Source organism: Periplaneta americana, chromosome 16 (genome assembly GCF_040183065.1).
Source record: "Periplaneta americana isolate PAMFEO1 chromosome 16, P.americana_PAMFEO1_priV1, whole genome shotgun sequence".
In the NCBI taxonomy this organism is placed as follows: Eukaryota; Metazoa; Arthropoda; class Insecta; order Blattodea; family Blattidae; genus Periplaneta; species Periplaneta americana.
The window spans coordinates 88,104,088-88,120,699 of record NC_091132.1 but is presented as its reverse complement, the minus strand read 5'-3'; the positions used below and the strand labels follow the sequence as shown (position 1 = coordinate 88,120,699).

General features: G+C 36.3%; 1 protein-coding gene and 1 non-coding gene across 3 annotated transcripts in view; one reads left to right on the top strand and one right to left on the bottom strand.

The window, feature by feature from the left end:
* stumps (DBB domain-containing protein stumps) overlaps positions 1 to 16,612 on the top strand; it is a 624,873-nt gene that overhangs the window by 574,772 nt on the left and 33,489 nt on the right. For both annotated transcript variants that reach the window (XM_069812506.1, XM_069812507.1), the window contains exons 3-7: positions 356 to 485; positions 6,023 to 6,258; positions 10,540 to 10,709; positions 11,718 to 11,862; positions 13,231 to 13,382. In XM_069812506.1, the coding sequence (XP_069668607.1) occupies positions 356 to 485; positions 6,023 to 6,258; positions 10,540 to 10,709; positions 11,718 to 11,862; positions 13,231 to 13,382 (833 nt within the window). The remainder of the gene's footprint in view (positions 1 to 355; positions 486 to 6,022; positions 6,259 to 10,539; positions 10,710 to 11,717; positions 11,863 to 13,230; positions 13,383 to 16,612) is intronic.
* TRNAT-CGU (transfer RNA threonine (anticodon CGU)) lies at positions 2,542 to 2,614 on the bottom strand. Its single transcript has one exon. It is a non-coding gene; the product is annotated as a tRNA-Thr (tRNA).

The following is a 16,612-nucleotide window of genomic DNA, read 5'->3' as shown; positions in this document are numbered from 1 at the left end:
CTCAGTGTTATCTGAGGTCCGCAGAATGCACGCAGAGGTGACGAGGTTGTCATCTCTTTTCCCCACTTCCCCGCTCTCAGAAGTCGCTACTAAACGCGACCCTACAATACTATAATGTCAAACATGACATCAAGAAGGGCATTCCTGTACACAAAACTTTAAAATTACATATATACATACGTATACATGTACATGCATATACAGTGTGTGTATATGTATATGTATGTATGTATATATATATATATATATATATATATATATATATATATATACTCTTATATTATTCGTACATAACATAATGATTTAGCAGGAAGAGAAGTGATTTAGTAACATGTGATTGGTTTTTTTTTTACAGGGAACCGGGCAGAGATGGATGACATCTTGATAGTATCCAGTCATCAGAGTGAAGCAGCTGCTATGTGGGTCAATTACCTCAAGCTGTGTTTCAGGCAAATCAACAGATCGCGCAACAAGCCACCTTTCAAGTAAGCGAACTGAATTCACTATGTTTCATTATAATATATGAATAAATCTAATGTTTTTTTGTCCTTTGCTTGTGTTTACACTGAAGGTCTAATCCCTGACTTTTCGCTATAGCTCCGTAAATAGTTGAATTGCCGGATATCCACATACAAGAACAACGTAAAACAACACAGAACATTACATTGACAGTATTGACAAACATCTATGTCCTAGGCAGAATTTAGTTCCAAGTAACATAACTGTTGCTATGACTGATATTACGACATTAGACAAATAGCATAATGTAGAACTGTGAAGAGAAAACCTTCGATCCAAGTACCGGCGAGCCGTACGACTGAAGTGTGCAGGAGCGCCATCATGCAAGAAGTGAATGTGTTGACGATTGATCAGTGGAGTGTCTTCTAAAACATGAGGTATGGTGTTTTCCAGGAAGTTTGTGTAGCCTGCCCCGTAAGTCTGTTTACAAGTACATGGGGTCCAACTAATCGATCACCAATGATACCGGCCCACATGTTGAGGGAGAACCGCACCTGGTGATGAGAAGGAACAGTTGCACGTGGGTTTTCATACGCCCATACATGCTGATTGTGGAAATTTGTTATGCCATCTCGTGTGAACTGTGCCTCATCTGTAAATAATACTAAGGCAGGAAAGTTCGGATTTACACCACACTGCTGCAAGAACCACTGACAGAACCTAACTCGTGCAGGGTAATCTGCTGGTGACAGGGCCTGTACACGTTGCAAATGATAAGGATACAATTGATACTCTTTCAACAGTCTCCAGACAGTCGTATGAGGAACATTGACTTGCAACGCTACCCTTCGTGTGCTGAAAGAAGGAGTCATGTTCACAGCCTCCAGAATCTCCTCCTGTACTTCTGGAGTTGTAGATCTTGGTCGTCCCCTTCCCAAACCAGGAGAGTTAAATTTTCCATACTCGCACAGACGGTAATGGAGACGTACAAATGTCTTCCGATCTGGACATTGTCGCTGAGGGTACCTCTCCTGGTACAAACGACGAGCCAGCGCAGCATTGCCACCCGCCTTACCGTACATGAAGTGTATCTCTGCCAGCTCTTGATTTGAATACATGTCGCACAGTCTAACGCCTACACAACACTGAATGTAACCTTCGCCTCGGAATGAACTGTCAGAGTGCCCTCTTAATGTCTCCTTTGACGGCAACGACCTGCGGAAAGAAAAACGTTCCGGTGAATTTCAATGTTGTGAAGGCCATAACTCGGAAATGAAGCATTTCCGGACACATGTTGTAATGAACTATTTTGATTGTCTACATGTGGGAAATACATACCTGAAATTATGCCCCGTATTTTTGAAACACCCTGTATAGTCACGAAACTCAATACGTAATAAATATGCATCCATAGATAGTTGCTAACCACTAGGATAGCTAATATCGCCTCATTACTGACAATGCGAAATAGTACCGGCACAGTATATTGTTCCTAGCACCCTCACAATTCAAGCTTCGTGACTGTATATACTAGACTGTGGTTCTACTACGTCTGGAATGTAGCCTAATTGACCTACACCTGTAATTTAAAACGATTCCCCAGATAAAAAGACCAGAGTTCAAGACCTGTGATGTGTCTGGCCAAACAAATTAGTTTCGGATGGCCATCTATAGCCTACCATATGTATTTTGATACACGGAAATAAGATAGGTTTCTTACTAGATGGTTGAAATGCGCAATAAAACCTTCGTGCATAAATCATGTGCCAACGTAGGGATAACAGTTCATCTAACTTATATTTTGTACTACTATTATTCCTTTGTGCTGTAGCTTACAAATGAAGCATCCTTAAGAAAAAAATATCATAGGTTATACAAAGCGTTGTGAACATTCGGAGCCATCTGATTCTGTCCGTACCATCACTATGCCTCATGTTGCAACCTGGAAAAGGGATCCAAACTTGGCAGCTAATTTGTCAGTTCTCATTGTATTGAACATTAAACCAAGTTATAGATTTATTAATTTGTCCTACAGAATAATATCTGTAATATTGACAATTAATATTTGAGGAGAAAAATTCGCTCCGGCGCCGGGGATCGAACCCGGGTCCTTGGTTATACGTACCAAGCGCTCTGACCACTGAGCTACGCCGAATTCAATCCATAGCACCGGATCCAATCCTCCTCCATCAATGTTTCCCTTTGTGGCCTGACTCCAAGTTAGGCATATATGTTGACGTATATGTCCAATGTCAACTGCCATTATATTAGGAGCGCACTCAGTTGAGTGACTTGTTTGGCCGGGATTCCGCAGATAAGTGCACAGTAATCTGTACAGACATATGCACTGCAGCTATGAGAATATTATAGATTTTATTAATTTGTCCTACAGAATAATATCTGTAATATTGACAATTAATATTTGAGGAGAAAATTTCGCTCCGGCGCCAGGGATCGAACCCGGGTCCAAGCGCTCTGACCACTGAGTTACGCCGAATTCAATCCACAGCACCGGACCGAATCCTCCCCCTTCAATGTTTCCCTTTATGGCCTGACACCAAGTTAGGCATATATGTTGACGTATATGTCCAATGTCAACTGCCATTATATTAGGCAAAAACAAAAATATGCAGGGGTGGATTTAGAGGGGGGCCATTCTCTCCTTAAGCTGACTAAAATTTATTAGTCTGTAGTCAAGGTCACAGTCTCCTTTTTAGATATTTTATTTTCTAGAACTCCAAATGCTCTGTCCGCCAACATGTAGGAGGACCTCTTACAGGGGGAGGAACCATTTGTACTTAATGTTGTTCATTTAGCAAAATTTATGCAGCTTGAATAACATGGCATAGTTCTTATTTTTTCCTGTGCAAGAGTCACAGAACAATCTTACTTATTTCATATTACCACTTTGTATCATTGGTAGCACAGTATGGTCGAGGAAATGGTTAAGACAGGAGATAAATTCATTGCTTCCTCTTTCATACTCGCTTTCAACCCACCTGTAAAAATGTGCAGATTGAGTGTTAAGTGGACCTGTTTCATTGTTTATGACGACTCCATACATGTAGTACCAGATTTGCCTGGAATAATATGTTTGACCAATTGGAGTTTTTGGAAGAGGTTGATTTTGCATCAGATCAAAATTCAGTGTCAAGGAACCTTCTGACCGTAGGTTAAGAAACATCTTTTTGACCATGTCTTGTGTAAATTGAAATCTACATATGTAGTCTCTGTTTCTCTTCTTCTGTGATTGAGTCAGACTTAATTTGGGTCTTTAGTCTGACACATTCACTACAAACATCAGTTTTCATAGATCCAAAATCCAGATTGAGTTTCGAAATGAAAATTCACCATAAGTAAAACACTATTCCTGTTAATAAGATTTTAGTATGTTTTGGAAATATACAACAAAGAGTTCTCTCCCATAAATATATATTTCAGTCCCTTTTGGAAATAAACTATTATTAGTATGGTTTGGAAATAAACTGTAAAATTAAATAGTAGTAAACTCTGACTTTAAATGCTGTTTTCATGGGTAAAAGTATATTTTGGAAACTATAAAGAATTAAATCTAGAGCCAAAGGGGAACAAAATGGTGTGCTTAACTCAAATTTGAAAGAAAAAAAAAAGTCGTTTAGCAGGTTTTGGAAACAAGCTTCTCAAATATTTAGTAATATTAACTAAAAATCAGTAGCGAGTGATTTCATAATCAGAGTCCACAGTGTATCATAGTAGCAATGCCCAAGAAAATCGAGCCTTTTTGGGAGGGGTACATAACAACTCTTTCCGATGCCAAGTATAGTTACTTGAAAATCATAGGAGCCTGCAAAACACGCGGTTTCGTTATTTCCAAGAAAGGCATCTTGTGTGTACCTAATAAGACTGGCAAAGCTCGGATGGGATTAATTCCAGAATGTAAAAAGCAAGCAAATCCACCCCTCGTCACAAGTCGCCGAACCCAACGAGATGATACAAAATAATTCCATTCGAGCTTTACCAATCTTATTAAGTACACAGAAGCTGCCTTTCTTGGAAATAACGAAACCTCGTTTATTGCAGGCTTCTTTTATTTTCACTTAACTGTATTTGGCATTGGAAAGGGTCGTAATGTACCCTTCCCAAAAAGGCTCGATTTTCTTGGAATTCTGTTGTGAGTCACCGTGCACTCTGACTATGAGATCACTCACTACTAGTCTGTCACCTTGCGCCATAGTTCAGCTGTCGTGTGACTCCTGACGCACATGACATCATTTAAATTCGTTATCAGAGATCGGGAACAACCCTGTATACCTCTTGTTACCTAGTTGTTGGTCCATAATAAAATTATAAAATCCGTATCTTTTATCTAAGACAAAGAGGAGGGGAAAGATTAAATGTTAGAGGTATGACAAAATGTTTCATTGGCATTGCGCATTCATGTAGCTCATTCAGTAACCCTGTTAATTGGTGAGTTCTGAAAGAGGATATTTTTTTCTGTATCTGTAAGGTTTTTAGAACAAGACTGACGAACTTTCTAATGTGGCAACACTGACAGCCTAGTATGTAGCAATGAGGTAGATTTAAATATCTCACTTTTTTTTTGGCCCAGCAGTTGTTTTGATTTGCGGGTTAATTGGTTGCTGGTTATGAGGGATTTTGTTGTTGTTGTTTTCTAATGCCAGGCATTTGACAATGAAGTTATTTGACCTCTTGCACTCCAATATTTCTCAAAGATTAAATGGCAAGTTGTAGCCGATTTAAGTGAACATCATATTTTAACGTTTTGGTGGCTACTTCATTCACACACAACCCCCAGAATGTCTGGAGGACCACACCTGCTGTTGGTCGACGGATCCACGGGACCCAGCTGGGAGATCTTGTTGATCACCAGCTTTCCCTCCTTAAGCCACTGGAGTACGATTTTAGTGCCATAGCAGGTCAGCACTAGGAACAGAAAAGTAGAAAGGGTAGGAAGGAAAGTGAACCCCTAGGCCTCAAATGCTCTAATGCCATCGGGGTTTAAGAAAGTAAGAGTTCATTCAGAGGCTGGATAGGAAAGGGTAAAGAGGGAATTAGGTATTGAATAGAGAAAAATTATACCAAATTCAGTCATTGACTCATCAAGCTGACCAGTGCTAATTGATGAGTAGCCCCTCCCTTTAGTTCAGCTTGTAAAATTATGCTTACTAACAGCTGCACCACGGGAAGGTAGGGATGGGACATTGGGTGTTTGTCCAGGTTGGTTCCTTAAAGCCTTCAATGGGAAGGATTAATGGCTCTCCCCCCCCTGTATTCGACAAATACCTTTTTGCAGCCTTACGAGGGATTTTACTGTACTACAAACTTTTAATATTATATCGATATTTTAATAGTATTGCTTGAAAATGAGAAATAACGTAATCTTATTGCTTAAAATGTAGGATGGATAGATGTAATAACTGAATAATTGACCATTCCCGTAAAAATTCAAGTTTTGAAAAAAATCTGACTTGTGCCCTTGTAACATTAATTTTAAGAAATATGTTTACAATATTTAGGTGTTTTTTATCTTGTAATTTATTTAGATGTTCCGATTGTGTTGCAGGATCATGTGTGTGGGTCTGGAGGACATAGTCGGACCCCAAGTACTGCCGCTTGCGAACGAAGAGAGGATGATGAATGTGAAGCTTCAGATTGTCATTCTCTGTCCACAATTTTTGCATCATATATATGAAAATCCGGGACCTGCCACGACTTTAGGTCGTTTGTTGCATCCAGATCGCGTTTTGGCTATGTTGCTAGGTGTAGATGAGTCTGCGGTCACAGAACAGCACAGAGCAGGTGATTATGTTAAATATAACTTACATGAGTGAATTTGGATTATGTACATTTCACACAGCATATGAAGAATTCTTAAAAGAAAAAGATGAAGCTTTTCTACTCCATAGGACTTAAAAATTTTTCTTATATCCAGAGGCAAATTTGAAGCTTTGGCAGCTCTAGTCTTATAAAGTGCATGCCACCCTTTTCCTGCAGTAATCACATATTTTGAATTCAAATTTTATTGATAGCTAAGACAATTTAAAAAGTATTCATTGATAACTGTTCACTACCTTAATGCACTAATTTACTAACAAATGCACATATATACTTGTTTTAATGGGCCATTAGTAAAGTGGAAAAACAGAAGAATTGTTTTTTTTTATTTCAGTAACAACTTTTTAAGCTGTTTGACCTATATACGGTAATGCATTTAAGCATTATCGAGATGAACATATCGATCATCCAGTTCAGAAGTGCAACAACTAAAAAATTGCCATTTTTTAGTTATTTATACTACTGAAAGCCCCTTTTGGAACTCTTTCCGATTCAGTGAGATAAGTCATATTTACAACCAAAAAGAAAAGAAACTAAATAAACTGCTTTAGAAATAATTATAACTATGGACTTTACTAATTCATTATTAGTACATTTCGAAATGTATTAATAATGAACTGGAAGATTGTGATAAACTCGTCCTGAATACTGACTCATTTCTAATTGTCGCGGTTATGAACCAGAACTCTGTTCCTTTCTAAGTAATTTATTTGCAACTTTCAACTGAAGCAGTGGCGGTTTCTGGGGGGAGGGAAGGGAGGAGGCAAAATAAAAACAGTTTTAACGCAAAGCTATGAAAGACATCATATAAACTTTTTTAAAATCATAAATCAAAATATATTATTCATTGCATTTTATATAAGCTACTACTCATGGTTTGAAACTTTCGAAGATATCTGAAAATTGAAGTTAGATTTATATAAAACAAAGAGGAAGTAGATCTACGTTAGTATCGCAGATCTTTTTGGCCCCTGAAATTCACTTCCATTCATTGTCTACTAGATAGGACAACAGCCAAGTTGTCAGTTTTGTACAAATATATTTGAAATTGAAAGTACTCCAAACTACATTATTTTTAACACAAAAAAATTAATCGGCTACCTGTAGCTTTGAGCAATAATGGTAGTATGACTTTACAAGAACTGACATTCTTCAAACTTGTAAAATGTACATGTAGCAACACAGACCATGTGAGTGAGTGCAGTGTTCTCGCTTTCATAACAGATTATTTCTCATTCCCACTTCCGTAAAATGGGTCTGGTTATATGTTAGTAGCTAGTCTCTACCAACATGTGTGATGCTGTAGTGTTTGCTAAAAATGCTGCGAGTTTGTGAATTTCCTTGTAATTGTTAATTTGTGCAATTATCCACCAATGAATGGAAGTGAAAACATATTTGGACAATTTAGGAAACTCAGTTTACAAGAACAGATTATTGCTATACGAAAGAGAAGGCCAACCCTAACACTACCTTGTGTGACATATATGCATGTAGACTCATTTGTAGCATATTTCTCTCAAGAAGGTGTCATTTTGCGCTGTTAACTTCTTTCCTCCTCTTAAGAAATATGCAGGTGCCGCCACTGAACTGAAGATATCTCAAAACTTGTTTTTTTTTTTAGTTGTCGCACTTTTGAACTAGACGATCGATATATTGGAGTATGGTATGTATGTACCATGTGTTATGTTGGTTTAGAATTTTTTGTTAAGTGGAAGAGACCTTAACTTGTCATCCCTAGTCTATGGATGTTGCTAACATTGGCTAGTTAGTTTGTCAGAGACTATCCAGTGTGTACCATAGGTGGTGGATCTACTCTGAATGATGTTAATGATGATGATGCATTAATTGTTGGATAGTCACTAGGGATCTGGAATACCCGAAGAAAACCCCTGTGTTTCCTGGATTATGGGTGTGTCCTACACAAATTATAAATTTAGGTTATATTGACTAGAATTTGAACCAGGGTTCCAGGACTTATAAGTCCAGCGCGTTAACAACTGAGCCACTGTGGTGGTTGGTTTAGAACAGGCTTGCAGAACAGGGCGACAATTGTGGCATTGCGTCACTCATCGAAAACATCACGCATCCCTTCCTTCTACCCTCGCGTCATTGACTTGCTAGGGGAGGGGATTTGTATTCATTGTTTGTGTTATGTGATTGCATACGGGGTACAGTGACGTCATTCAACCCCAGTGTTCTGTGGGAAGGGAACCAACGCTTTCCCCAAGCTTTCCACTCCTCTCTCGCCAGTTCTGTAACCCTGGTTTAGGATATTCTATGACCAAACTACATAAATGATCACTTATCACTTTATGACATTTTGACTTCTAACTAGAAAAGTGATTAATTAGATCGTCATATTCGAACAATTCTGACTCAAGTTAAGAATATTTATTTATTTAATCTAATGCTCAGACATTTTGAAACATTGTCATCAGTCTTATACTGTAGCTTCCCAATTCGGATTTAGTGAGCAAAATCATAACTGTTTTGAAGTGGACATCAATTTTTATGATTTGGCGGTTACATCACCCACCCACAACCCCCCAATTTTGAATGGAGGACCTCACCTACTTTTGTTTACCGGATTCCTCGGACCTAGTCAGGAGAACATTTATAATTCCCTGTCTGCCACCAGGAGACATGTCTCTACGCTGTGGTAGCCTAGCAGGCAAATAAGCTAAATTCACATTTTAGAAACCTTGAGCTTCAAGGTGGGAAACCTAAGTCTTTTACTCATCTGCCCTTGAAGAGGCAATTGACAAGGAGAAGTGGATCACTTAAACCGGCAATCTTTCGATCCCCAGAGCCATGTTATCCACAAAAATGTTTTACCTTCTCTCACCATGGGGAGGTGCGGTTGGAAATTTCCCTTCATTGATATGTAGGACCTAAAACAGCATTTCCTATACTCTCCAGTACTTTCAGAGACAAAAATGTTAAGAATAATGTATTCTCTTTAGTCCTGAGAGTACAGTATAGTATACTATACAATACTTCATACATGATTATGATATAGTTATACATAGTATAGTATACCTGCATCTGTGCCTTAACCCTAACCTGCAGAATTTTTTCAGATTTTTCCTCATGTCAGTGACTTTTTTTTATATATTGAACTTTAGAAATAAAAGAACATGTCTCAGGACTCAGGAGAATAAAGTTAGCACTCACACAATCAGTGCCATGTCAGTTCAGTTATTAGTAGGGCTAGGATGATGGTGAGAAACAAGAGAAAGTGGGGAATTAAAAGTCTATATTTCATTGTGCTTTGCTGACAATGTGTAGTCCATAAATGCTAGGAGATTACACAAATTTTTATGATGTACGATACACTTAGAGTGATGTACTGGTGCTTCACCAGAAAAAAAATTTTCTACAGATATATAGCTGATATATGAAAGATTTGATTTATTTTCAGTCTAGTAATCGGGATTCGAATATCAATGGTTTAAGTGAAATTTGTGTGAAATAAGATGGTATTTTGTGATAGGTCATCAGTCATCACAGAACCTCTTATTTCCCCTTACCATCATTCCTCTATTTCTCCATTAATCATCATCATGCAATGCTATGTAGATTGCCTCCCATGATGAATCGAGAACAACACTACAGTTACAAAAGGATTTATGGTTAAAGTGTGGCACTCCTAGAATGGGACACTTGGGGTGAATGACCCGAAGTCAAGTACTATCCACCAGATAAAAAAGACAGTGAGGAAAACTTAAGAAATATATCATATACCTGTATTAATAATAGTAGGAATTGTGTATCTACATGTTAATAACAAAACATAGTCCCTAAGGTTTGTATAATACAGTTATGTAATACATTTAATGAAAGGTGTATGAAAATTAAATTTTCAAAGCAGTAATTTCGTAAACAGTGAGACATAATTACAAAACTATGCAAATTCTTAAAATATGATAAATGTGCCATAATAGCTCATAAGAAGGTATTACCTTCTGTTCGAAGAAAATGTCCGTCATATTTATCTTTAATTCTGGCAAGAGTTTTAATGACTACAAATAATTCAATATTTTAAAGTTTTATTTATTGCTCCGTACAATATACATCTTACACATGAATTTTGATTTTTAGGTTTTCATTATTATAAAAAATTTAGCATTTAATAAAAGGTTTAGAAATTTTATTTATTACAGTATAATTACTACATGATCTACATTCTTAATTATAATGTATAAATGCAGATTATATTTGACAGTTGTTTATTTTTGTTGGCAGCGCTTATATCATATCAGCAGTGGCACCATCTTCCAGTGAGAGACCAGGACGAGTCCTTTGTCAGAAGGTTCCTGTTAGAAGCACTGGATATGATATCGCGTGTCTTGCGCCAGCAGACTTCCAAGGCTGACAAAGCCTTTTTCTCAGTAATCCCTAAAAAAGTCAAAGAGGTGAGAAATGTCTGTAGAAAATTCTTTTAAGTGAATGACATACAAATGAAAGTTTTTGAAATAATTTTATCCAGACAAACAGTAAAAATATTTTACATTAATTATTCATCATACATAATGAATTTCATAAATATGTAAAAATTATAAGTACCTACTACTCAATTAATAACAATTAATTATTATTTTGTTTGTTCGATTATTTGTTTAATTTGCTTGCTTGTCTGAAGTCCTTTCAGGTAACAAAGCAATAAAGAACACAAAAAGTGTTGTTTCTTCCCAGTTACTGTACAAATAATGAATGAAGCTCAAATTTCAATATATTAATCTACAACTTAATAAACTGAATACTGGTCTTCCATTTTGTCATCTACATTTTATTTTTCTATTTGCCTATAGATCTTTTAGAATAGCCTTTGCCTTTTCTTGCAAGAAAAAAACTTATCGAGTTCAACATGTTTTGATGATTAGCAAAAACAGAATGACTGTGATGATGATGATGATGATGATGATGATGATGATGATGATGATGATGATGATGATGATGATGATGATGACAGTACTGGATGAGGCCTTAACGCCTAATCCATAAATGATGATCATGATGATGATGTAAAATGCAAGAATTAAAAAAAAGTAAAATAAACAAAAATAATGTTGTGAATCTATAGTTATTGTCCTCTTTCATTACTAAGTGTGCAATATGTGTCGGTCTGAATTCAAGAATCACATTTTCTAAATAAAATTTGACCCATAGTATCTCAATAATTAGTCGTGTCTGTCAATTTTGCTTGCATTGCAGTATTTTTCAAAATGCTGAATATCTTATTATGACGTACATCTAATATTAACGTTAAACTAAAGAGATGAACAAGTGCCAGAACTGGTTTGAGAACAGATCGTAATTTTAGTATTAACCATGATATGTAGTACACTTTTATTACAAAACAACTTCAGTATATTTTTTCTATGTTTTCTATTATGTTGAATGATTTTATTCCTTTCTTCCAGGGACAAAATAAAGTGATAGTATTACTAAATGAACCTACAGAGAAAGAAGACAAACTCAAAGTGTCAGTGGATAAAAATGGGGAGCGTTTAGAAATATCATCAGTGAAACGAAGAAATCCCTATACATTATATTTCCAAATGCCAGGTATTGTTCATATTTTGTGACTTTACTATATATTTTATAAATTTAAACAGTGGTAAAGCTAAGATGTAAATACTGGGTAGGCTGAAAAAATCTGCTTACGTGGTATCTTTTTATAGAGCAGATGTTTATTGGCTTTTCTATCAAAATTTTTTGTGATACAGACCCCACAAGAAGACGATGACCACTCATTTTCATCTCCAAAACAGAATACAGGTGCAACAATATAACTTATTTGTCTCAGAGCACTCTGTTAGCCTTGTACCATGAAAACTGAAAATTTCTATTTTATCTTCCTCCACTCGCTATTTGAATATGTAAATGTGGTGTCGATCTCTTATCTTCGTAAGCACATTTTGTTTCATACGTCCAACTTTAACACGTTTATCTTTTAATTCTACAAATAGTGACCTCAATGCTGTCTCAGTATGAGCCATTTTACACAAAATTAATATGCATCTCACACATGCATGCACTTTTGATTAAATTAAACTCAACAATGCAGCACTTTCAGAAAACACCAGTATAGCGCAACATAATATTGTGACAGAAGGCTTGCCTCATCCTATATGGAGATGTAACGAATCGATACCCCCTCCCCGGTCCCCCTCAAGCTTGCGAGTCAAGGTCGCCTTTAGAAGCTTTTTGCCTTAAGCCTCGCTGCTCGCACTGCTCTCTCCATACTGCAATGATTGCCAACAGTGAACTTAATATATGGAAGGATCGGAGTGCAACCAAGTGTTACAATAATATATCATTATTACAAACTTATAGATCTACTTATAGAACTGGGAAGGCTAAGCCTCAAAAGCCTCTTAAGAGCTTCGCCACTGAATTTAAATATAAAAATATTGTAATTTTATGATTTTGTGTCTAGCTTTACAATCAGTAACTACTATGAAACTACTCCCATTTTCAGGACTAACCAGAGAATCCGTATCATTAACTGTAATCACATAAACTTAAACATAGGCATTAGGTAACAAATTCATGATTGGTTGTCTTTATTATTCATATCTTCCGATGTCTTAATTAGATATTTCTAAACCCTTCTTATCCAGCAGAATTGAATGCCTTTCCTGAAGTAGGGACACCTGTAAGGCGTAATTCATTCAAACCCAATAATATGATGATCAGCAATACATTGACTATTGACTAGAAAATTAGCTTTTACATCCATTTATTATTAATCAACGATTATATTCTTTTATTTGACTGTGCAGACTGTGAATTATTTTATAGAATGTGATGATTTGAATTTTTTAAACTAAATTTTCAACAAGGTCTTTTGTATCAAGGAATCACGTGACTATTTCCCATTTGCATTGTCTCATTTTGTTCTCATATCTTTGTATTATGGTGATGTTTCAGAAAGTTGCTTGGAGGTGTCTATGTTGGTAAGCATTCATGTCGAGAAGAATGGTCAAGCCCTTGGCTACAGGCAAGTGAAATGTGAGAGTAGGATGCGAGAACTTGACCAGATTTTACGCTCCTGTGACAACCCCCTGGAATTTATGTGCCAGGTATGTAGCAGTTAAAAACAGACGGATTAATACTGTTTGGTTGGACTGTCGTGCTTTAATCAGTTAAGATTGTACTGGGCTTTAGCTAGAAAGTGTTCGGGAATTTCATTTCTAAGATGGATGCACAATAGTTAAATATGTAAAATAAACGATGCCCAATATATTTTAATCTATTTATCACGTGTATTTGAAAAGAAATAAATTAGCCTATAGCATAGCAGAGCATAGGTTATCATGAAACTAAGAAAATGAAACCATGGTTTGATGAAGATTGTTCCATTGTAGTAAATAGAAGGAAACAGGCAAAATTGAAATTCTTACAGGATCCAATTGTGGAGAATAGAGATAATTATTTCAATGAAAGACGGGAAGCAAGTCGTACACTTAGGAATAAAAAGAGAGATTACTTGAAGGAAAAACTGAATGAGGTAGAAACAAATAGTAAGAATAAAAACATTCGAGAATTATATAAGGGTATAAAGGAATTTAAAAACGGATATCAGGCAAGGATAAACGTGATCAAGGATGAGAATGGTGACTTACTTGCAGACTCTCATTCAATTCTGAATAGATGGAAAAACTATTTTGAGCAACTACTAAATATACATAGGCCAAGTAGAAATGATCAGGACGAAATTGAAATACAAACTGCTGAGCCATTTATGCCCGTACCCACACTTTCTGAAGTCGAAATTGCGATAGAAAATCTGAAAAAATACAAGTCTCCAGGTATTGATCAAATTCCAGCAGAATTAATACAAGAGGGTGGAAGGGCATTATCTAGCGAAATTTATAAACATATACTTGCAATTTGAGAAAAGGAAATTGTACCAGAACAATGGAAGGAGTCCATAATCGTACCTATTTTTAAGAAGGGGGACAAGACTAACTGTGGTAACTTTCGAGGAATATCACTTTTGTTGACGTCGTACAAAATTTTGTCGAATATCTTTTGAGAAAATTAACTCCATATGTAGATGAAATTATTGGGGATCATCAGTGTGGTTTTAGGCGTAATAGATCGACTATTGATCAGATTTTTTGTATTCGACAGATATTAGAGAAAAAATGGGAGTATAAGGGTACAGTACATCAGTTATTCATAGATTTCAAAAAGGCGTATGACTCGGTTAAGAGAGAAGTTTTATATAATATTCTTATTGAATTTGGTATTCCCAAGAAACTAGTTCGATTAATTAAAATGTGTCTTAGTGAAACTTACAGCAGAGTCCGTATGGGCCAGTTTCTATCTGATGCTTTTCCAATTCACTGCGGGCTAAAGCAGGGAGATGCACTATCACCTTTACTTTTTAACTTCGCTCTAGAATATGCCATTAGGAAAGTTCAGGATAGTAGACAGGGTTTGGAGTTGAATGGGTTACATCAGCTTCTTGTCTATGCGGATGACGAAAATCCACAAATGATTAGGGAAAACGCGGAAATTCTACTTGAAGCAAGTAAAGCAATAGGGTTGGAAGTAAATCCCGAAAAGAGTAAGTATATGATTATGTCTCGTGACCAGAATATTGTACGGAATGAACTATAAAAATTGGAGATTTATCTTTCGAAGAGGTGGAAAAATTCAAATATCTCGGAGCAACAGTAACAAATATAAATGACACTCGGGAGGAAATTAAGCACAGAATAAATATGGGAAATGCGTGTTATTATTCGGTTGAGAAGCTTTTGTCATCTAGTCTTCTGTCAAAAAATCTGAAAGTTAGAATTTATAAAACAGTTATATTACCGGTTGTTCTGTATGGCTGTGAAACTTGGACTCTCACTTTGAGAGAGGAACAGAGATTAAGGGTGTTTGAGAATAAGGTTCTTAGGAAAATATTTGAGGCTAAGAGGGATGAAGTTACAGGAGAATGGAGAAAGTTACACAACACAGAACTGCACGCATTGTATTCTTCACCTGACATAATTAGGAACATAAAATCCAGACATTTGAGATGGGCAGGGCATGTAGCACGTATGGGCGAATCCAGAAATGCATATAGAACACTCTATATGCATTTCTGGAGGCCGGAGGGAAAAATACCTTTGGGGAGGCCGAGACGTAGGTGGGAAGATAATATTAAAATGGATTTGAGGGAGGTGGGGTATGATGATAGAGACTGGATTAATCTTGCTCAGGATAGGGACCAATGGCGGGCTTATGTGAGGGCGGCAATGAAGCACCGGGTTCCTTAAAAGCCAGTAAGTAAGTAAGTAAGTATTATCATCTTGAGAGACAACATGCTAACACATTCTAATCAGAAGAGCAATGGCATATTCAAATATTAGTGTAAGGACTGTAAGGTGAGGTTGACCAGTTTCTTTTTTCTTTTGTAAAAAGGAAATTATTGGTTTAACCACATCTTATATTTGAGTTCGCTCTTTATGAACTGGACCCCCGAAAAAAGAAGCAAATTGTCTTCTCAGTATTTTTATTTTCTCTTTTTTCTTTTTTATAGTACCAGGTACTATTATAATATACACTTATTGGTTTAATAGTGCAAGTGAATGCTTACATCCTGAAAGGTTATGAATTCCAAATTTCAGTGAGTTAAAATATCTCGTTACAATAATGGTAAAAAAAATTGATAACAAAGGATAAAGTTGTCTGGAATTATAAGCATCATGCATTTGTATTGTGCTCATATTATTTTACGTTGTATTGTATTTTATTGTATTGTCCTGACTCCTCTGTAAGTCTACCTCTAGCTGTCATGGATGATTGTTGCATCTGCCATTAATATCAGAACAGTGCACTCATGCAAGATACTGTCTTAAGAACTTTTCGAATAATATCTTAAAACCCTTTACTTCAGAGAATTTTAATAATATTAGATAGCCTATAGTTAAAATTTTAGGTACATGTAATAGCATCAATAAAGTAAAACACTTTCGTATTTTCATTAATATAATTTATACGAGTATATTTTCGTCGCTGTCATCATCACCACAACAACCCCCGCCTTTACTACAGTTACCTACAGCCACCATCATAATGACCATTACCACATTCACTGCCATCTCCACTACCATAATAACCATGACCACCATCTACAAGGATCAGGCTTTACAGATGATTAATGTTTTCTTTTTTAACTTAAGAGTGTTTTAGGATGTCTGTTGTATTCCATTTTTCCCATATTCGTGACCATTGTGTTTGATATGTTTCAGTTCTTAAATTGTAATGCCAATTTTAGTTCCTTTGTATGTTTTCATTTTCCTATGGCCTA